General features: G+C 45.4%; 2 protein-coding genes across 2 annotated transcripts; both read left to right on the top strand.

Annotated features, from left to right (window-relative positions):
- Window positions 1-1,422: 1,422 nt before the first annotated feature.
- On the top strand, window positions 1,423-8,541 carry LOC127185409 (homeobox protein Rhox5-like). Its single transcript, XM_051141881.1, has 4 exons — window positions 1,423-1,489; window positions 1,657-2,065; window positions 6,093-6,138; window positions 8,527-8,541. The coding sequence occupies exons 1-4, from the start codon at window positions 1,423-1,425 to the stop codon at window positions 8,539-8,541; spliced, it is 537 nt and encodes a 178-aa protein (XP_050997838.1).
- A 5,354-nt stretch (window positions 8,542-13,895) lies between these two features.
- LOC127185408 (homeobox protein Rhox5-like) lies at window positions 13,896-19,316 on the top strand. The gene is made up of 4 exons (XM_051141880.1): window positions 13,896-13,962; window positions 14,131-14,539; window positions 17,798-17,843; window positions 19,185-19,316. Exons 1-4 carry the CDS (start codon window positions 13,896-13,898, stop codon window positions 19,314-19,316), a joined length of 654 nt encoding a protein of 217 aa, XP_050997837.1.
- Window positions 19,317-23,335: the final 4,019 nt, after the last annotated feature.

Raw genomic sequence — 23,335 nt, 5'->3', positions numbered from 1 at the left:
ATTCGCTGCACCAGACTTTATTTGAAAATGGAGATATAAAAAATTTGGGAAAGTAGGATGGTATTCTTAATTTTTTTTTTAAGACAGTGTGTAGATATAGGTTTAACAAACTTGGTAGCTGAAGACTAAACTCTGGTGTTTCTCCCTCTGCCGCCTGTTGGGAGGCAGAGGCATCTAGATCTCTGAGTGTGAGGCCCCAGCCATGCTGCAGAACAGGTTCCAGGACTCTCTCCGATAGCTACCCCTCTACCAACACAAAAAAAAGGCTATCTTTGCCATCTCTACCAGAAACTGGGAGAAGTAATATTAGCAGGTTCTCTGCCGCCTAACAGCAGCACTTTCAGGTTTTCACAGCAAAAACAAAACACAGGCAGGACAAGAACTCTGACTCTGTCACCAGGACTGCAAAATATCCACAGTTAAGAAAAAGAATGCCTGGAATTAATAGCCTAGGTCTTTGGGAGGCTCTTTTGCAGTCTCAGAGTGACCAGAAACTGTTGGGGGGAAGAAAAAAAACGCTGGCTGAGCTGGGACCAGTGTGACCATCATGCCAAGGGAGGGGGCTGCCTGACAGTTCCTGTATGGAGACCCGGTCTGCTCTGACACTTGAACCATCCAGAGAAAACCATAAGAAGGGCCAGTTCAAGAGAAATGCCGGGAACCTCTGCACAGATAGGACAATGCCCATACTTGTGATGAGTCCTAACAGTATTAGCACACCCCAGTCCACACCCAAGCTCCCTGAAAAGCAGACATGGCAGGCTCTCACTTCACTGTCAACACCCCAAAGAAAACACCTGTGGATAAGCTTATCACTTTAATTTCTACAGGTGCTAGTGTGAAGCACAAGGCTCTGACTAAGAGACTCTTTTCCTTTTGAGAGGGGATTATCTCATTTTGCTTCTAGCCACTCTGTGAACCAAACTGGCCTGGAACACAGACATCCACTTTCTTCTGTGCCCTGAGCTCTGGGTTTAAAGCCATGGAAAAGAACCCCCAGCTAGCCAAGAGGGGTTCTCAAAACACTTCTCCAAGGACCCCAGAGCTTTGCTACCTCACTACAAGTCAGTTAGCACGGTTGATCATGACCCCTTGCCTAGGAAGTTAATTCACCAAGGTGAAAACTGCGACTTAGAGAGCCACGTGTGCATCCCTACAAGCCTAAGCACCACGCCCTTACTGCAGCTGTATCCTACTCTTTCCGGCATCTGCTCTGCTTTGCCCCTCCAGGGCTCAACCCCCATTAGCAGGTCAAATGTAAGCTGGGATAGGGCACCCATGATTGGATACTTGGTTACCTGCGCTACGGCCCCCAAGGGCTTGAAGAGAAAACTCTTCCTGGTTTGAGGAGCTAGGCTTTCCTAACTGCTGGGACTCCTACTCAGACTCCGCTGAGGCAGGCTGCAAGTGAGCATTCAGGACATGGAGCGTGGAAACACCAACTCCCTGCTTCACGAGGGGCTTCAAGAGGATGAGGAAAAGTTGAATGGTCAGTGAGTGCTGGGAATGGAGGGTTGGCGATGTCCAGGAGGGGAGAGGTTTCCAGGAGGGGCGATTCCATTCGCGATGTGCGTGGCCGGCTTCTTGGCCACTTTAAGGCACCTTCATACCACACTAACCCTGAAGCCTGGCTGTGTCTGTTTCCCCCACTTCCAGGTGTGAAGGCACAGATGGCCTTGCCGCTTGGAGAGGGAAGAAGTGAGGGAGAGAGTGGACAGGGCCTGCCTGGGTCTGGAGCCACAGCCCCTGAAGGGGAAGGGATAGAATTGAATGGAGACAGTCCCTCTGCTGCTGCCGCTGCTGCAGACCTTGCAGATAATTCTAACCAAGAGGACCAGGGTGCCAGAGGCACTGGCCAGGAGAGTGACAAGCAGCCACAGGAGCCAGCTCCCAAGGACTTGGAGGGCCCAGAAGATGTGCCACACGTGCCAGTGCTTATGTCCAGGTTGCAACCTGTCTCAGTGTTGCTACGCCAATGTTGCTTTAAATACAAACTCGTTCCGTGGCAGTTGCGAGAGCTGGAGCGTATTTTCAAGCAGAATCATTTCCTCAGTGCATTAGAAAGGTAAGCCTATAGCCTAGCCTGACGTGCTGCTGCGAGCACATGGCAGTTCAGGGTGGCTGGGGGCTTTCTTCCTGGCCCTCCTCCTGCCACTCCTTTTAAATTGCATATTATATATTTGTTCTGTTTTATTTGTGGCTGTGGAGATGAGTTTCTGTGGGTATAGGTTGTAACTCGACTCTTGGGGACTTCAGAACACAGCTTGTTCTACTCTGTTCTCTCCTTCCAACATGTGAGTCCCAGGATCGAATGCGGTTCATTATCAGGCTTGCTAGCAATCACCTTTCTCTCCTGAGCTTTCTCCTCAACCTATCTCTTATCCCAAATAATGACCACTTCCAAATTCAAGGCTCCCAGAATCCTGCATCCTAAACTAATGTGCTAGGGTAAGTGTGAGAATCCTGTAAAATGGTCGGCTGGATAGTTTGGGGTCAACGTGACAAAAGCTAGAGTCATCAGACAGGAGGGTGCCTCAGTCAAGAAAATGTTTCTGTAAGATCCGCCTGTAGACAGCCTGTAGGGCATCTTCATAATTAGTGATGGATGGGATAGGGCCCAGCCCATTGTAGGGGATCCCATGCCTGGACTGCTGTTTCAGGGCTCTATAAGAAAGCAGGCTGAGCCTAGTGGTTGTGGCAGAAGCCTTTAATCCCAGCATTTGGGAGGCAGAGGCAGGCAGATTGCTGTGAGTTCGAGGCCAGCCTGGTCTACAAAATAAGTCCAGGACAGCCAAGGCTACACAGAGAAACCCTGTCTCAAAGAACAAAACTAAATAAAGAAAACAAAAAGAAAGCAGGCTGAGAAAGCCATGGGGTGTAAGCCAGTAAGCACCCCTCCTCCGCGGCCTCTGCATTATTAGCTCCTGCCTCCAGGCTTGAGTTCCTGTCCTCAGAGCTTGTGATGAACTGAGATATGGAACTGCAAGCAAAATAAACCCTTTCCTGTCCAAGTTGGTTTTGGTCACAGTGTCTCATCACAGCATTAGCAACCCTAACTAGGACAATGGGAATGAACGTATTGTCATAGAGTACTGTAATGAGTCAGAGTGGTAAACTTTGGGCAAAGGCTTCCATATAAGAAAGTTGCTGTTAAGAGACCCGAGAAAGGTTGAGTGGTTGAAATATCAGAAAATAACATTCTATCTTTTTTAGAAATCTCACAAATCTGTCCCCAATATGTTTTTAAGGTTTTGTACTTATGAATGCATTGGTGCACACACACCCTGTCTCTCCAGGGTCTCACTATGCACGATCCCATGTGGTCATGGAACTCATCGAGTGCTACCTGCCTTTGCCTCCCACGGACTAGTATTAAGGCAAGCAGCACAGAACCTGGTGGCACCTTTCTCTTAGCTGCCAGTGGGGTATTTGTTCTTGTTTTGGGGATTTTTAGAACCGGGGGTGGGTGTTCTAATTTCTGTTTCCCTTCCCATAGAAACATGATCCATAAAAAAAAAGACTGAACACTGGGCGTGGTGGCACCTTCTAGTCATCCCAGTGCTGGGTATGCCGAGCCTGGGCTACAGGGGAGAGTTCCCATGTCTTAGGGACTTTTCTTTTGTTGTGAATGGACACCATGACCAAGGCAACTTACTAAAAAACAAGCGTTTATTTGGGGCTTACAGTTTCAGAGGGTGAGTCCATGACCATTCTGGTGAAGAGCAGGGCAGCAGGGGGCAGACAAGGTGCTGGAAAAGTAGCTGAGAATTCCCATCTTGAGACACAACCATGAGGCAGAAAGAGAGAGACAGACTCAGAACCTCATGAATTTTGAAAACTCAAAGCTTCTCCTCCCCTCCAATGAGGTCACAACTCCTAACCCTTTCCAAACCCTTCTGCCAACTGGGGATTGTTTGATACCCTAAGGATTCAAATATGTGAACCTGTGGGGGTCCTTTCTCTTTCAAACTGCCAAAGCTGCAAAGAGAAACACTTTCTCAAAACATTAAAAAGCAAACAGACTTGCCCATGTATGTCAGTGCAGCTGGGGTCCCACTGGGAAGTGGAGGCAGGGAGAGCAGTTACACAGTGAGTTCCAGGCCAGCCCTGTCTCCAGGGAACCTCTATCAGGGTTTAGGGCATGTTCCACTTGCTTGAGATTGTTTTGTTTCTGCTCTTGGTTTTTCTGCTTCTCTGCTATGGGCTCTCAACTCTGTAGCCCAAGCTGGGCTGGATCTTCCATGGCCTCTTCACTGAACCTCCCTCATGAGAGAAAGTCAGAGCTGCGCAGTCAGTATTGCGAAGTGCATGCTGCTTTTGTCGTTGTTTTACATTAAATATTATTTATTTGGTGGTGGTGGGATGGTAGTGGCCAGTGTGTGTGTGTGTGTGTGTGTGTGTGTGTGTGTGTGTGTGTGTCTGTGTGTCTCTCTCTGTGTGTGTGAATGTGGGGGGATAATGGTGTATGTGTTTGTGCTCCAGTGTGTATGTGCCTCGTGGCACACGTGGACACGAGAGCAAACTTGCAGGGTTATGGTAGATGAGCCAAATGTAGGCATCACACTCTGGTCACCAGGCTTTCAGGCAAGCACAGTGTCCCCCTTAGCCATCCTTTCAGTTCCCACAAACACTTGTCTTTTGTAATAATAGTCTCTTGCAGAGTTCAGGCTGCCAGATCTTGAGCCCTGCACTATGGGTCTAGGGTAAGGGTAAGAGGCATGCAAAAATGAGAATGAAGGTGTTTTCATACAATGCCTAACTGAAACAAAGTGGAAAGCTTCAGCCGATGTCTGCTAGGTTAGTAAGGTCCTTTTTCAAGGGAGATCAGGGCTGAGGTAAGGTTGAGAGAGTAGAGGGTCATCCTGCTCCTGTTAAAATGTTTGATAAATCCATACATCGTTTATTTTCCTTTTAATTTCTTATATAACGATAAACCCATTGGCACGCTGTTTTTCCTTAGCTGCCACCTCCAGGGTCTCTCTATGACTCCCTTCCTGGCCTGGAAGTCACAGAGTGGTTCAGACTGGCCTCAAACTCAAGAGATCCACGCACCTCTGCCTACCAAATGCTGGTATTAAATGCACCGTCAAGCCTGGTCTCCACCTTTGTTTTACTGTTTTTGTCTTCTATTTTTGTCAGCCTTTCCACAAAAAAATGGTCCATAAAAACAAGATTATAAATTGGGCAGTATGGCTCCATAGAAACTTTTTTGCAGCTGAAATCTAAGGCATGTTCATTTTATCGGGCTTTCTTTTGCTGTTTATTCTTGTTTTCTGACACAAGATCGTAGTCTGTGGTCCACGCTGGCTTGGAACTTGCCAGAACCAGTTGCTCAAGCCTCCCTCACTTTAGGAATTCAGGAAGAGACTGCCAGTACTGTGGAGAGGTTTCTTTCCTTCAGAATTTCCTCTTCTGTCTGCTGTGCTTTTAATATTTTCTTTCCCAGGGCCAGTGATAAGGGTTCAATGGGTAAAACCACTTGGTGTCAGGCTGGGGAACCAATGCTCCATCCTCAGGATCCACAGGCACATGGTGGAAAAGGGAAACTAACTTCTATCAGGCATCCTCTAAGCTCCACAGGTGCACGAGGGCACAGGAGTGGGCCTGTGTGCATGTGTGTGTTCTCGTGCGCGCGTGCACACACACACACACCAAATAATTAAAATAAATGTAATATTTCATTCCCCCCATGATCAGCACATTGAACGTCCTCATCCAGTTGAACATTTGAAATCCTAATGTGCTGTGTATTAATCCATCTTCTTTTGAGTTTATCTTTCTATCCTGACAAAGGACCTCACACAGGTTGTTTTTTTTTTTTTTTTTTTTTTTTTTTTTTTTTTAACGTGTGCATTAGGTTTGTGAATTTTGCTCTGTTCTGTTTTCTTTATTTTAGAGGCAGCATCTCCTACACCATACCCACATGTTGGGAGCATTTCTTTTGAGGTTGTTGGTGCCTTATGTTGTTGGTTTTTAAATTGCTTATTAGGTATATGCATGGGTTTTCATTTTAAAGCAAATATAAAATGTCTCTCACACTCTTTCTTTCCTCTATAATGCTAAATATTGAACATCTGCCATTTCACCCCCAGAAAACAACTGGCCAGAAGGATAGGTGTGACTCAAGCCGTTGTGAAGGTCAGTAACCAAAGGAAGCCATTTGGCAGGACAGCCATTCCAGAACTTGCTTTAGGGTTTGGACTCTTATGTTATCCATGAAATTGTGTGGTTGTTGACATAACTCTGCTTGAAGACCTTTTAACTTTATTTATATATATCTTTATTTTTTGTTTTCATTATGTATGTGTGCTTCTATATAAAGCATGTGCTGGTGCCTAAAGCATCCAGAAGAGGGTGTAAATCTCCCTGGAGCTGGAGGTGCAGGTGGTGGTGATCCACCCAAGATAGATCCTGGGAACTGAACCCAGGTCCTCCTGCAAGAGCCGCAGGTGCTTCTAACCACTGAGCCATCTCTGCAGCCCCTCAGGGTGACTTTTGAGCTTTATGGTCTTTGTAAGTAGAAATGGAGTAAGGAAGCCTCATACACAAAGGGGATATTTCAAAATGGAACCTAACTTGTTAAAGAAACAAAGAATAGTGTAAACTAACTTTTATCTTCTTAGACACCTATACGTTACACATGCAGATAAATTACATGCACCTTTTAACTTATAAAATAGGTATTTTTATATATACACAGTTTTTTGCTTACATACAGGTGAATAGATGTATGCACACAGAGAGATGTATATATGCATGTGCTCCATATACAGCTGTGTGCAACTCCTTGTAATGCTGGCATCTTTTAGGTATGGTTTCTCTGTGGAGTCATCCTGGGGTTGTGACATACAAATCATTCAAATTATTGCAGCTAGTGACTTCATGATCCTAAACTAGTTGAAAGACTCAAAACTAAGCCTGAATTCTATCCTTCCAGGAGGAATTTCAGTTAGGTATAGCTCACAGGCTGAACTCAGTACTCGCAAACAAAGCTGATGTAAACACTGCTGTCACTGCCTGGAAATGCTAACAACCTCCACTGTGGGTTACATTAAAGCAGGAAACAAGGTGTCCATACTTTGAACACTTTCCGGGCTATTTGACAGTGCTGGGATGGAAACCAGGGGCCCCAAATTTTAGGCAAGCACTGGATCCTGTGCCTGCCCCTCATCCCCTTACAGAATTATATATCCATCAGAACCCAGGTTTGTCTTTGCAAGATAACTTACCAATAACTTACCACAGAAATATAAAGTTACATGATATGTTTTCAAGTATGATCGTGAAAATGTGCCGCGCTAAATCAATTCCTTTCTCACGCCCATTGTAGAGATGGTTTCACCAGAGGAGACAACAATACTGGAGATTTAAGAGGCTTTAAAAACTAAAGGCTACTTTTCCTGCTTCCTGGAACATCTTTCTCTGAAGACTTCAGAGGAGCCCTGAGTACCACTCAAGCACCAAACACGGATAATTTTTTTTCTGCCAGTAACAATATGCTATTATACTTTGATCTCCAACGCATTTGTATTCAATAAAGAAATGAAATGTTAATGTTTATTTCTTGACCCTCTGGTATAGTAAAATATATGTGTAAGATATCAAGGAAATGCCCTTTAAACAAAGTAACAAAGTCGGCTTCCTTGAGAGAATACTGCTCTACCACCATAGACAGGCCCTTTATATCACAAGAGCTTTCCAAGTTACTAGTAGGTTTTCACTGACACACACTTTCCCTTTTGTTCACCTGTCCTGCTGGGCTCAGCCCTGCTCCTGCTCCATAGGACCAAAACTATACGAGAGAGGCAGGGCAAGACTCTAGGCAGAGACAGTGCTTTTTCAGTGGGAGCTGATTCTGGCCATCGTGAGGGGTCAACCTTGGTCTCTGAGGAACTTCCTTATAGCCATCCATAGGAGTCTTGGGCAGCAGCCCCCTGTCATTTAGGCTGTTCCCCAAACTCTTCTCTTCCCGCCTTTTCCATGGTATACACAGGAGACTGCAGCCACCTTGCCTGAAGTCCTGCTGCCTCAAAGGGAAGAGAAGAACCCATACTCTCCTCCTCAGGAAGACTTCTCCCATAGTCCCTCAACCCAAACCCAGGAGCATAGTGATGCCCTTCCCCTGTACCCAAGCTGACTGGCATTCTTAATGTTTCTTTTCAAAGTATATATTTCTTGGGAATTCAGAACCAGATTAATACTGAAAATATCTTTTTCAATATCGTATCTTCTTAAATAGTTCCTAGTAAATCGAATACCACTGAAAAGTTCAAGAAACAGACCACGTGGACTATCTTATTGTGTCCACTGCGCGGCTCTGTGTGCCTGGGGTCTTCCAGAGTCCCGCATGAGTCAGAGAGACACTAAGTAGAGACTACTCCCAAAGCCCATAGTCACCAATGACCTCATTGCTGATGTAGAAGCTGACACTGGCCCCACCCCATGCAGGGCTGCGATTCCTCAGTCAGACTCAGACCCCTGCCACTTGGACTTACTGATAACCTGTGCCCGTCACTTCCTATCCAGGAGACACCAGGCTAATGATCCCAAGGGATGCAAGAGAAGCATCCTTCACTTGAGGGAGAAGAGGGGCTTGGAGTGATGTTTGTTCTCAGGACCTAGAGCACAGAGCTAACATATAGGCAGCCAGCAGAAAGACTCAATTTCAAAAGTGACTTTTATGATGCTAATGTGCCAACCAAAGGTTATGCTTTCAGAGATCGTTTCTATAGCTGCTACCAGAAAACAAGTACCCAAAATCAACAAATAGAGCCAAAAAAAGAAACTCCCTAGGGCACATCATAGCTAAAACACTAAATATACAGAACGGAGAAAGACTATTGAAAGCTGCAAGAGAAAAAAATACAAGTTGTCTCCTGTCCCAACGACTCCAAGGCTCTTTCCCACTCTTTCCTCTATCAGATTTAGTGTATCTGTTGTTATGTTGAGGTCTTTGGTCCATTTGTACTTTAGTTTTGTGCAGGGTGATGAATATGGGTCTTTTCACATTTTTCAACATGCAGACATCCAGTTAGACCAGCACCATTTGCTGAAGATGCTATCCTTTTTCCATTGTATGATTTTGGCAGCTTTGTCAAAAATTAAATGTCCGTAACTGTGTAGGTTTGCTTTCTGGGCTCAAAAATCTTTGCAAGCCTCTGGAAGGGCAGCAAGTGCTCTCAACCACTAAGCCATCCTACTAGTCTCGAACTTTCTGCCATTTTTTAGAGTGGGTGCTTTCAATACAGGGTCTCTCTGTGTAGCCTTTACTGTCCTGGACTGACTCTGTAGACCAGGCTAGCCTCAAACTCACAGCGACCAGCCTGCCTCTGCCTCCAGAGTGCTGGAATTAAAGGCGTATGCCACCACCACCTGGACAATTTTCTGCTTTTAAAAAAAAAGATGTCTGTATTCAGAAAAATTTATTAAGTAAATATCGTTTATTTATTTGGTTGAAAGGGCTAGTGCATCTCACCTATACTAAAGCATGCTCTTGATTGGGTAGCCTATTTTATATTAAGACTTGTATTATCTTGGCTTGGGAGGAGAGGTTGTTGAGACAAGTTCCGACTGTGTAGCCCAGGCTGGCTTTACACTTCCCACTCCCTACGTCTCCTGGGTGTTGCAATTTCAGGTGTGTTCCTGCATGCTGGCCTCTGTCTTCGATATTTTCTTGTTGTTTTTTGTTTGTTTGCTTTTGACACATATGCACACACTCACACACATACACAACCCGACACGTGTGCACACATATTAGCACTCTAAACACATAGACATGCTCACATACACACTCACACTCTCAGTCACACACAAAAGCCCACACATGCACTCACACTTACATTAACACTCGAAAACACAGTAGCAAAAACACACACTGACACCTACAACTCTGTCATACACACAAACACTCATATCTATATGCACATGTTCACATAATCACACATACATTCACAGGCCCCGACATTATCACAAACTTTAACAGAAATATACACATTCACACACTCACACACAGATGCAAAACACTCATTCATAAAGTGAATACATCTAAAATATTTCTTTTTGTTGTCAAATTTTATGCATACCGGTGTTTTCCCTACATGTGTGTATATGCACTGTGTGCACATAGTGCCCACCAAGGCCAAAGAAGCTGCCAGAGCCCCTAGAAAGGGAGTTAAAGGCAGTTGTGAGCTGCCATGGGAGCACTGGGAACCAGGCACGAATCCTCTGGAGGAGGCGTCAGTACTCTTCACCACAGAGCCATCTCTCCAACCCCTATAAGTATTTCTTTCTCATTTTGTAAATATCCTTCTAGATGTAAGACAAAATGTTGAGGTGCCAAATGAACTAAAGAACTAAAGGACTCAGTGTGAAACTTGAAATACTGATACTGATGGGTGAAAACATAGACAACACCCTATAAGATATATGGGTGTCCTCTCCCCAGATCTGGCCAAGGGACAGGACATTCTCCATAGATGAGTGGAGAGTGGGGTCTGACATTCACACGAACTCTGGTGCTCCATTTTTGACTACGTCCCCAGGATGGGGAGACGTGATGGTACACAGAGGAAGGATAGCAGGCCACCAAGAAGAGACTTGAAAGCCTATGAGCATATACAGGGGGAAGAGGTCCCCTTCAGGGGAAAACAGGAGAAAGGGAGGAAATGGGAGAATACAAGGGATGGGATAACCATTGAGATGTAATATGAATAAATTAATAAAATATTTTTTAATATGGGGGGGAAAAGAACAAGAAAAAAAAGATATTCGGGTAAGAAAGGTCTTTCTTTCTTTTTGTAAGATTGTGGAGACAGGGTTTCTCTGTGTAACCTTGGCTGTAGTGGACTCACTTTGTGGAACGGGCTGGTCTTAAACTCATAGTGATCCACCTGCCTCTGCTCTTTTCCCGAGTGCTGGGATTAAATGCATGTGCCACCATGCCCTGTGGAAAAATTTTCTTTTTTCAGTTTGTTTGGCTTGGAATTTTTGAAGGGCTTTTTAAAATAAGACTTCATTCACTCAAGAATTAAGAGGAACAATTAACAAATAGAAACTCATAAAATCTTCTCACAGCAAAAGAAACACTTGTTGTTGTTGCTGTTGTTGTTGTTGTTGCTGTTGTTGTTGCTGTTGTTGCTGTTGTTGTTGTTGTTGTTGTTTTAATTCTCTGAGGGATGTGGGAATTTGGATTTAGACTTCACTGAACCAATAAATTGCTTTTGGAAGCCCTTAAAGTAGATAGGAATGCTTGCCAGCAGCACAACTGATAAATGGATAATATCCATAATCTACAAGCACTCAATCAAACAGAACCACTAAAGTCAAGAAAACAAATGACTCAATTTAAAAGGGGAGGTGGCAGCTATGGAGCTGAACAGGGAGTTCTCAGAATACGAGATATACAAAAAATGACTAAGGAAAAGTCTCAAAAGTGTTAAATGTCCTGAGCAATTAGAAAACTCCAAATGAAAAACTACTTTTTTAAAGATGTATTGATTTATTCATTATGTATACAATGTTCTGCCTGTTTGTACCCCTGCCGGCCAGAAGAGGGCACCAGATCACATTATACATGGTTGTCAGCCACTATGTGGTTGAGGGGAATTGAACCTCTGGAAGAGCAGTCAGTGCTCTTAACCTCTGAGCCATCTCTCCAGCCCTTTAACACTCATCTCACCCCAGTCAGAATGGTTAAACTCAAGACGGCTGTGACAACAACGCTGGCAAGGATGTGGGAAAACAGAGCCCTTGTTCTGTAGGGGAGGCTGCAAACTAATGGCATTACTCTGAAAATCAGTGTGGAAAATTTGCAAAAAGCTAAAATACATCTATCAGATGACCCAGCTAGACCACTCCTTGGCATCTACCCAAACAACTCAACGTCCTCTTCCCCACAGCTTTGCTCATCTGTGTTCATTGCTGCCCTATGATAAGAGCTGAGGAGTGGAAACTGCCTAAATGCCCTTCAACTAATGAATGGATAATGAAAATGTGGCACACATACAGTATTCAATACCATTCAGCTGTAAAGAAAAATGAAATCTGCAGGCAAGTGGGTAGAACTAGAAAGTATTATATTGAGTGAGATAAGCCAGATCCGGAAAGACAAGCATAGCTTAATCTCTCTCATGTAAAGTTCCTAGCTCCAAATCTTCAGATGTTAGCACATATCCTGGAGTGACTGCAGAAACCAGGTGAGTATGCTACATGTGGCGGCACAGGCCTTCCATCCCAGCCCTCAGGAGACAAGGGGGCAGAGGCAGCCGGAGCTCTGAGAGTTCCAGGACAGCCAGGACTACAAAGTGAGTCCAAGACAGCCAGGGCTACACAGAGAGATACTGTTTTGAAAAAAAAGAAAGAAAGAAAGAAAGAAAATTTAAAACCCATTTTTCAGTGAGTTTAGAATTTCACTGAGATTCACTGCGCCCTACTTTATTTAAAAATGGAGATGTTAATAATTTGGGAAGGTAGGATGGTTTTCTTCTTAAATTTTCTTTTAAGACAGTGTGTACGTATAGGTTCAACAAACTTGGTAGCTGAAGACTAAACTCTGGTGTTTCTCCCTCTGCCGCCTGAGTGCTAAGATGACAGACATTAAACCACTGAGACTGTGCTGGGCCCCATGCCTTAATCCCAGCTTTTGGGAGGCAGAGGCATCTAGATCTCTGAGTGTGAGGCCAGCCATGGCTGCAGAACAGGTTCCAGGACTCTCTGCGATAGGCTACCCTCTCCCAACACAAAAAAAGGCTATCTTTGCAATCTCTACCAGAAATAGGGAGAAGTAAATTAGCAGGTTCTCTGCGCCTTAACAGCAGCACTTTCAGGTTTCACAGCAAAAAACAAACACAGGCAGGACAAGAACTCTGACTCTGTCACCAGGACTGCAAAATATCCACAGTTAAGAAAAAGAATTGCCTGGAATTACATAGCCTAGGTCTTTGGGAGGCTCTTTGCAGTCTCAGAGTGACCAGAACCTGTTGGGGGGAAGAAAAAAAAACACTGGCTGAGCTGGGACCAGTGTGACCACATGCCAAGGGAGGGGGCTGCCTGACAGTTCCTGGATGGAGACCCGGGTCTGCTCCTGACACTTGGACTATCCGGAAAAACCATAAGAAGGGCCAGTTCAAGAGAAATGTCGGGAACCTCAGCACAGATAGGACAATGCCCACACTTGTGATGAGTCCTAACAGTATTAGCACACCCCAGTCCATACACGAGCTCCCTGAAAAGCAGACATGGCAGGCTCTCACTTCACTGTCAACACCCCAAAGAAAACACCTGTGGATAAGCTTATCACTTTAATTTCTACAGGTGCTAGTGTGAAGCACATGGCTCTGACTCAAGAGACTCTTTTTCCTTTTTGAGAGGGGATTATCTCATTTTGCTTCTGGCCACTCTGTGAACCAAACTGGCCTGGAACACAGACATCCACTTTCTTCTGTGCCCTGAGCTCTGGGTTTAAAGCCATGGAAAAGAACCCACAGATAACCAAGAGGGGTTCTCAAAACACTTCTCCAAGGACCCCAGAGCTTTGCTACCTCACTACAAGTCAGTTAGCACGGTTGATCATGACCCCTTGCCTAGGAAGTTAATTCATCAAGGGACTTGGAGAACCACGTGTGCATCCCTGCAAGCCTAAGCACCACGCCCTTACTGCAACTCCATCCCACTCCTTCTAGCACCTGCTCTGCTTTGCCCCTCCAGGGCTCAACCCCCATTAGCAGGTCAATTGTAAGCTGGGATAGCTCACTCATGATTGGATACTTGGTTACCTGCGCTACGGCCCCCAAGGGCTTGAAGAGAAACTCTTCCTGGTTTGAGGAGCTAGGCTTTCCTAACTGCTGGAACTCCTACTCAGACTCCGCTGAGGCAGGCTGCAAGTGAGCATTCAGGACATGGAGCGTGGAAACACCAACTCCCTGCTTCTCGAGGGGCTTCAAGAGGATGAGGAAAAGTTGAATGGTCAGTGAGTGCTGGGAATGGAGGGTCGGCGATGTCCAGGAGGGGAGAGGTTTCCAGGAGGGGCGATTCCATTCGCGCTGTGCGTGGCCTGCTTCTAGGCCACTTCAGGGCACCTTTGCACTAAGCTAAACCCTGAAGCCTGGCTGTGTCTGTTTCCCCCACTTCCAGGTGTGAAGGCACAGATGGCCTTGCCGCTTGGAGAGGGAAGAAGTGAGGGAGAGAGTGGACAGGGCCAGCCTGGGTCCGGAGCCACAGCCGCTGAAGGGGAAGAGATAGAATTGAATGGAGACCGTCCCTCTACTGCTGCCGCTGCTGCAGACCAAGCAGATAATTGTAACCAAGAGGACCAGGGCGCCAGAGGCCCTGGCCAGGAGAGTGACAAGCAGCCAAAGGAGCCAGCCCCCATGGGCATGGACGGCCCCGAAAATGTGATGCACGTGCCAGTGCTGATATCCAGAGTGCAACCTGTCTCAGTGTTGGTACGCAGACGATGCTTCCAGAACAAGTTCGCTCCGTGGCAGTTGCGAGAGCTGGAGCGTATTTTCAAGCAGAATCATTTCATCAATGCATTAGAAAGGTAAGCCTATAGCCTATCCTGAAGTCCTGCTGGAAGCACTTGGCAGTTCAGGGTGGCTGGGGGCTCTCACCCTGGCCCTCCTCCTGCCACTCCTTTTAAATTGCATATTATGTATTTGTTCTGTTTTATTTGTGGCTGTGGAGATGAGTTTCTGTGGGTGTAGGTTGTAACTTGACCCATGTGGAGGTCAGAACACAGCTTGTTCTAGTCTGTTCTCTCCTTCCAACATTTGAGTCCCAGGATCGAATGCGGTTCATTATCAGGCTTGCTAGCAATCACCTTTCTCTCCTGAGCTTTCTCCTCAACCTATCTCTCATCCCAAATAATGACCACTTCCAAATTCAAGGCTCCCAGAATCCTGCATCCTAAACTAATGTGCTAGGGTAAGTGTGAGAATCCTGTAAAATGGTTGGCTGGATAATTTGGGGTCAACGTGACAAAAGCTAGTGTCATCAGACAGGAGGGTGCCTCAGTCAAGAAAATGTTTCTGTAAGATCAGCCTGTAGACAGCCTGTAGGGCATCTTCATAATTAGTGATGGATGGGAGAGGGCCCAGCCCATTGTAGGGGATCCCATGCCTGGACTGCTGTTTCAGGGCTCTATAAGAAAGCAGGCTTAGCCTAGTGGTTGTGGCAGAAGCCTTTAATCCCAGCATTTGGGAGGCAGAGGCAGGCAGATTGCTGTGAGTTCGAGGCCAGCCTGGTCTACAAAATAAGTCCAGGACAGCCAAGGCTACACAGAGAAACCCTGTCTCAAAAAACAAAACTAAAGAAAGAAAACAAAAAGAAAGCAGGCTGAGAAAGCCATGGGGTGTAAGCCAGTAAGCAGCCCTCCTCCGCGGCCTCTGCATTGTTAGCTCCTGCCTCCAGGCTTGAGTTCCTGTCCTCAGCGCTTGTGATGAACTGTGATATGGAACTGTAAGCAAAATAAACCCTTTCCTGTCCAAGTTGGTTTTGGTCACAGTGTCTCATCACAGCATTAGCAACCCTAACTAGGACAATGGGAATGAACGTATTGTCATAGAGTACTGTAATGAGTCAGAGTGGTAAACTTTGGGCAAAGGCTTCCATATAAGAAAGTTGCTGTTAAGAGACCCGAGAAAGGTTGAGTGGTTGAAATATCAGAAAATAACATTCTATCTTTTTTAGAAATCTCACAAATCTGTCCCCAATATGTTTTTAAGGTTTTGTACTTATGAATGCATTGGTGCACACACACCCTGTCTCTCCAGGGTCTCACTATGCACCATCCCACGTGGTCATGGAACTCATCGAGTGCTACCTGCCTTTGCCTCCCACGGACTAGTATTAAGGCAAGCACCACAGAACCTGGTGGCACCTTTCTCTTAGCTGCCGGTGGGGTATTTGTTCTTGTTTTGGGGATTTTTAGAACCGGGGGTGGGTGTTCTAATTTCTGTTTCCCTTCCCATAGAAACATGGGCCATAAAAAAAAGACTGAACACTGGGCGTGGTGGCACCTTCTAGTCATCCCAGTGCTGGGTATGCCGAGCCTGGGCTACAGGGCAGAGTTCCCATGTCTTAGGGACTTTTCTTTTGTTGTGGAAAGACACCATGACCAAGGCAACTTAATAAAAAACAAGTGTTTATTTGGGGCTTACAGTTTCAGAGGGTGAGTCCATGACCATTCTGGTGAAGAGCAGGGCAGCAGGGGGCAGACAAGGTGCTGGAAAAGTAGCTGAGAATTCCCATCTTGAGACACAACCATGAGGCAGAAAGAGAGAGACAGACTCAGAACCTCATGAATTTTGAAAACTCAAAGCTTCTCCTCCCCTCCAATGAGGTCACAACTCCTAACCCTTTCCAAACCCTTCTGCCAACTGGGGATTGTTTGATACCCTAAGGATTCAAATATGTGAACCTGTGGGGGTCCTTTCTCTTTCAAACTGCCACAGCTGCAAGGAGAAACACTCTCTCAAAACATTAAAAATCAAACAGACTCGCCCATGTATGTCAGTGCAGCTGGGGTCCCACTGGGAAGTGGAGGCAGGGAGAGCAGTTACACAGTGAGTTCCAGGCCAACCCTGTCTCCAGGGAACCTCTATCAGGGTTTAGGGCATGTTCCACTTGCTTGAGATTGTTTTGTTTCTGCTCTTGGTTTTTCTGCTTCTCTGCTATGGGCTCTCAACTCTGTAGACCAAGCTGGGCTGGATCTTCCATGGCCTCTTCATTGAACCTCCCTCATGAGAGAAAGTCAGAGCTGCGCAGTCAGTATTGCGAAGTGCATGCTGCTTTTGTCGTTGTTGTACATTCCTTTTCTACTTGTTGAGGTACAGATATATTTTACCAGGTCTGGTAGGATGGCTCAGTGGGTCAAGGCACTAGCCACCACGACTGGGAATCTGAATTCAATCCCCAGGACCCACATTGTGGGAAGTGAGAAAAAACTCCCGATCAACTGCTCTTTGATCTGCACAGATGCGCCATAGCGTGTGCGCGTGCACACACACACACACACACACACACACACACACACACACACTGCTACACCTGCAGAATACACACACTGACATACACTAAATCAATCAATCAAATAAGTGTAACCTATCATACCCCTGAGGATCAGAGGCTAGACATCCTCCTCCCCCTTAGTTAAGTGAACATTTAAAATCTTTCAATGCAAGGCCACCTGGTGGTGGCACACCCCATCACTTGGGAGGTAGAGGCAGGCAGATCTCTGAGTTTGAAGCCAGCTTGGTCCATAGAGTGAGTCCTGGACTCCAGTGCTATGCCGAGAAACCCTATCGGAAAGAAAGAAAGAAAGAAGGAAGGAAAGAAGGAAGGAAGGAAGGAAGGAAGGAAGGAAGGAAGGAAAGAAAGGACAACAAAATGAAATCTTCCAATGTGCTCCATTAATCTGCCATCTTTGAGTTTACCCTTCAATCCCGACAAAATGCCTCATGCAGGTTTTTCCTGTTTGTGTTCGTTTTATTATTTGAGAAAGTCTTCTGTGACACCTCACCTGATATTAGGAGCACTTCTTTTGGTGATTTTGCTGTCCGTATTAGTATTTTTTCAAATTGGTTTTTAAGAACGCACTTGGGCTTTCATTTCTGTTAATGGTGGATGATAATAAGATAAAATTCTGAGCAGAAAGAATGTAAGGCTCCAACATCTTCAAGGTGAATGTCACAGAAGATGAAGAATGGAACCAGCATTTAAAACAAATCTAAAGTATCTATAACATATTTTATTTCTTCCAAAATGCCCAGTGATGAACATCTGTCATTTTTGTTCTCAGAAAACAACTGGCAAGATGGATGGGTGTGAGTGAAGCTAGGGTTCAGGTAAGGAAGACAATTTGACAGGAGAGCCATTCGACAGCTTGCTTATCTTGGGTACTTTTGTCCTGTGGGTAAAGTTATGATGGTGGTGGTGGTGGTGGTGTTGTTGTTGTTGTTGTTGTTGTTTTATTTCATCTTGTTTAAAGAGCTTTTTACAATTTTTCATTCACGTGGATAAATGGATCTATTTCTGTGTGCAGCAAAAGAGGATATCAGCTCCCTTGGAGCTGGAATTATAAGTGGCCGTGAACTGCCTTATATAGGAGCTAGGAAGCAAACTTGGGTCCCCTACAAAAGCATCAAGTGGTTTGAACTCTTTTTTTTTTTTTTTTTTTTTTTTTTTTTTTTTTTTTTTTTGTTTTTTCGAGACAGGGTTTCTCCGTGTAGCCTTGGCCATCCTGGACTCACTTTGTAGACCAGGCTGGCTTCGAACTCACAGCAATCCGCCTGCCTCTGCCTCCCGAGTGCTGGGATTAAGGCATGCGCCACCACGCCCGGCGTGGTTTGAACTCTTAAGATACCTCTACAGTCTCCTTAAAATGACTTTTGAGCCTTATGTTCTTTGTGGGTATAAAACTGATTAAGAAAACCCAGGCGGGCCGGGCGTGGTGGTACACGCCTTTAATCCCAGCCCTCGGGAGGCAGAGGCAGGCGGATCGCTGTGAGTTCGAGGCCAGCCTGGTCTACAAAGGGAGTCCAGGACAACCAAGGCTACACAGAGAGACCCTGTCTCAAAAAACCAAAAAAAAAAAAAAAAAAAAGAAAGAAAACCCAGGCATTTGAAGATGAAGCACAGCTTCCAACATGAACACAGAATAGACACACATATACCATACTACATGTATCCTGTAGATAAATTATGAATATGTGTTTTAACATATAAAAATATGTACACATTCTATGCATTAATGTATAATAAAATATTGATATGCAAATTAATATATGTATATGTAATTTGTTATAGACTGATATCCCTCAGGTAGGATGTCTCTATGGAGACATCCCACTGGAGTTATGACATATAAATTATTCAAACTTAGAATCATGTTAGTGTAGCTAATCTATTTGAAGTAGTAAAAACCAAGTATAAATTCTATCCTTATGGGGCAATTGGAGTGTGTGGTAGTTGACAGGCAGAACTCGGCTCTCATAAAGCTGGTATAACCTTGGTTAAACAGAGACCGGTGGGATGGGAAAGCATAGAGTCCAAATGCTCAGTCCTCCTGGCATTTTCAAGTGCCCAGTGAAGCCACACAGATAGCGGCACCCAGAAATTATAGTATACAACTAATATAAGTTTTCTAATTATATATTGAGCCGATTTTTTTTTCTGTCTTGTTCTAGAATTGGTTTAAGGGGAGACGAGAACAATACAGGAGACATCAGAAGCTATTAATGCTCAGAGGTGCTTCTTTCCCGGATGCCTGTGCAGGAGACCTGGAGAACCAGCCTTCCCCAGCAGCCAGGCACGCATAAGTTTTTGCTGCCACCAACACTCTTGTATCTCCAGCACCTGTATTTTCAATAAAGAGCTGAATTCTCTTTACCTTTCCTCCATTTGTTTTCAAGAATCAGCAAGATACATGTATAAGCTGTCAAGGAACTGTCCTTTCATAAAATGACGTCACTGAGTCAGCATCAGTGTGCCCTGGGTATCAATCACAGGCATTTCCCAAGTACCATAGTAGATCTGCACTGACTCACACATTCTTTTCTGTCCCACTCTCATGTTATCCTCAACCCCTACCCCCCCCCAACACACACTCTTAACTTGTCAGACCACAAATGTGGAAGAAGTAGAGGACAAATCCCTAAGGAGAAACAGCTTTTTCAAACAGAGCTAATTCCACTCATGCTGGGAATCTGGTCCCAACCTTAGACTTGAATATATGGGAAGTAGACAGCAAAAATATATCTTTCTGTTCCCAATTCTCCCCACTGCTCTCCCACTGTATGAAGTACCCAGGTCACTAAGAGTGACTCTGCCAGAGGTCTGTGCTTCAAAAACAAAAAGATTTAAAAAAAAAAAAAAAAGCTGGGTGTAGTGGCGCATGCCTCTAATCCCAGCCTTGGGAGGCAGAGGCAGCAGGTCACTGAGTTCGAGTCTAGCCTGGTCTACAAAGCTAGTCCAGGACAGCCAGGGTAACTGTCTCTTTTTCGAGATAGGGTCTCTCTGTGTAGCCTTGACTGTCCTGGCTGGCCTCGAACTCACAGCGATCTGCCTGCCTCTGCCTCCCAAATGCTGGGATTAAAGGCATGCACCACCACCCCCGGGCTTAGGAAAAAGAAAAAAATCAAAACACTAGAACCTACCCCCATCCAGGCCTCAGGGCCACTTCCTTCTCCTTGTCCTACCCCCAGCCAAGGAGGCAGATCATCCCTTCTCCTCAGAGCAGAAGTTGACTGCCACTAACACAAAAGACACTTCAAAAAAGTCATGTGGACACCTACTACATAGAAGCTTCCTAAAATATACACATACTCATACATAAAAAGATGTTAAGAGAAAAAAAAAAGTCAAGCAGAGTGACCCATGGATATATCCTTGTTGTGAACAAACAAAAGCAACTTATTCTAAGTACTACCATTTCAGTTTCAGACTCCATTTAGCCATCGGGAGAAACAAAATTCAAGGTCCCAGGCCCTAGGGGAACCGGAGATTTTTCAATAGCTGAACAGCTTCTGTTGGAAAGAGACAGTTGTCTAAGTCCAGATAGCTTGGGGACAACTTGGAAGGAGACAGTTGTCTGAGTCCAGACACCTCAGGGACAACTTCTCCACCTTGCTGGCAGGGTCAATTAAATTCATGTTCCCAGGCCCAGGAACCTACTCCTCCTATTCCGATTGATGGAAACTCCGTTGCTCACCCTAGTGTGTCAAAATATGCTTGGACAATTATACAGCTCCCCCTCACTTTATGGTCTCATCCTTTAAATATGCAGTACAGCATCCCTTCAGGGATGTCGCTCAGCTCCTGAGGCTGCTCTGCGGCCCTTAATTGATCAGTAACAGTTTGATTACAATAAATTTTTTTGTCATCTGCATTAACCCGATGTTTGGGTTATGTTGGATTTAAGTGGACCTCACAACACATTTGATACGCTGGTAGGCACCATGGATAGCCTATATGACCCTTCTCCCAGAGGTAAGGGAAATGATTCCTTTTGGCATAGGGGAACCAGGTTCACAAGTTCCTAAGGAATGCAGGCTTTATCTAGCCACCTGAAATCCTCCTTAGTTCAGGCTGAGCTCACTACTGAATATTTAGAATGTCTTTTGAAGTGTGGAGAAATTGGAATTTCCTTCAGATCTGACAGTAACCCCTTTTGAAATATAATTGGGGACTTCACTGAAACCTGCGAGCCTTTGTGTGATCTTTCTTAGGCTGGGTGAAGGCTTTTCCTACCTGCACACACACACACACAAAGATACTTGGAGGTCCAACTTCTCTTAATGGAGAGCTTCCCTCAACTTGGAATTCCTATCATCAAAGGATCAGACAATGAACCGGCAATTATAGCTCAAATGGTGCAGATGGCGGCTAAATGGTTAAAGACGTTTTTCATAGAGCATACCACCCTGCGCTGACATGGAGTGTATGAACTGCAGGGTGAAACTACAACTAAGAGAACAATTTCAAGAGACTCATTTGCACTGGAATGAACTGGGTTTGTTTTGTTTTGTTTTTAGATCTATTTATCTATTACTATGTATACAGCGCTTTGCCTGCATGTACCCATTGCCGGCCAGAAGAGGGCACCAGATCACATTATAGATGGTTGTGAGCCACCATGTGCTTGCTAGAACTTGAACTCGGGACCTCCAGAAGAGCAGTCAGTGCTTTTAACCTCTGAGCCATCTCTCCAGGGCCCTGGAATGAACTGTTACCAAGCTCTTCACTAAGAATTAGATCTACTGGGGAGAGCAGGGGCAGGAGGACAGAGGGCTTGCAGAGAGAAAACTGGGGAGGGAGGACAGGGAGACAGAGGGCCTGCAAAGAAGACAAACTGTGGGAGGGGCCATATCTGTGACAAGCTGGAGACCTACAACAGGGTAGGCTCCTGGGTGGATATGGGGGTAAGTATAGCTGAGACTCCTAGTAGCAGGGGTCATGGAGAGGAAAGAGGCCACCCTCGAACTAGACAGGACTCCCAGTGGAGGAAGGGGAACACCAACCCACCCACAAAAACTTTGACCCAAAATTTACACTGTCTACAAGATATGCAGGGATAAAGATAAAGCAGATATTGAGGGAAGGTCCAAACAATGCCTGTCCCAACTTGAGACACACCCTATGGGAAAGAGCCAACCCCTGACACTATTAATAATAATCTGCTATGCTCATAGACAGGAGCCCAGCATAGCTGTCCTGAGAGAGCCCACCCACAGATGCTGAGACTCACAGTCAAACTTTAGACAAAGCTTAGGGAGTCTCATGGAAAAGTGGGGGAAAGAAGAAAAAGACCAGGTGACAGGAGCTCCACAAGAAGACCAGCAGCGCCACCAACTAACCAGGGCCAGAGGGGTTTGTGGAGACTGAAGTACCAACCAAGGATGATACATGGACTGGAGTTAGGCCCCCTACACAGATGTAGATGAGGAGGAGCTTGGTCCTCATATGAGTCCCCTAGTAAGAGGAGTAGGGGCTGTCTCTGAAATGGACTGTTACATGCTTTTTATTTTTTTAATTTTAATTTATTATAATTTATTCAGATTACATCCCAATTGCTATTCCCTCGCTTGTATCTTCCCATTCCCACCCTCCCTCCCTCTCTCACCCTATTCCCCTCCTCTAGACCTGTGACAGAAGAGGACCTCCTCCCCCCACCATATGATCACAGCCTATCAAGTCTCATCCAGAGAGCCTGCTTTCCCTTCCTCTGTGAGCCTGCCAGGCTCCCAAACAAGGGGAAGTGATCAAATTACTGGCACCAGAGCTCATGTCAGAGGCAGTCCCTGCTGTCCCCACAACCATGGCTGGATCTGAACAGGGGGTCTGGGTTCACTGCATGCATTGTCCTTAGTGCAACAGTTTGTGCAGGCTTCCCTGGGTCCAGATCCACCAGCCTTGATGGTCTCCTCGTGGAGCTCCTGAACCTTCTGGGTCCTTCCATTCCCCCCCCCCCCATTCTTCCATACCACTCTCAGCGCTACACCCAGAGTCCAACAGCAAGTCCCAGTATCTGTCCCAATCCCCCGCTGGGTGAAGTCTCTCAGAGGACATCTATGTTGAGCTAATATACACTTATAAGTGAGTATATATAATGTGTGTCTTTCTGGGTCTGGGTTACTTCACTCAGGATGATCATTTCTAGTTCCAACCATTTCCCTGCAATTACAAGATTTCCTTTTGTTTTTAATAGCTGAGTAGTATTCCATTGTGCAAATGTACCACAGTCTCTTTATCCATTCTTCAGTTGAGGGACATCTAGGTTGTTACCAGATTCTGGCTATTACAAATAAAGGTGCTATGAACATGGTTTGAGTAAATGTCC

The sequence above is a fragment of the Acomys russatus genome, chromosome X (genome assembly GCF_903995435.1).
Source record: "Acomys russatus chromosome X, mAcoRus1.1, whole genome shotgun sequence".
In the NCBI taxonomy this organism is placed as follows: domain Eukaryota; kingdom Metazoa; phylum Chordata; class Mammalia; order Rodentia; family Muridae; genus Acomys; species Acomys russatus.
The sequence above is the reverse complement of the archived record's forward strand: the minus strand, read 5'-3'. Positions and strand labels throughout refer to the sequence as shown.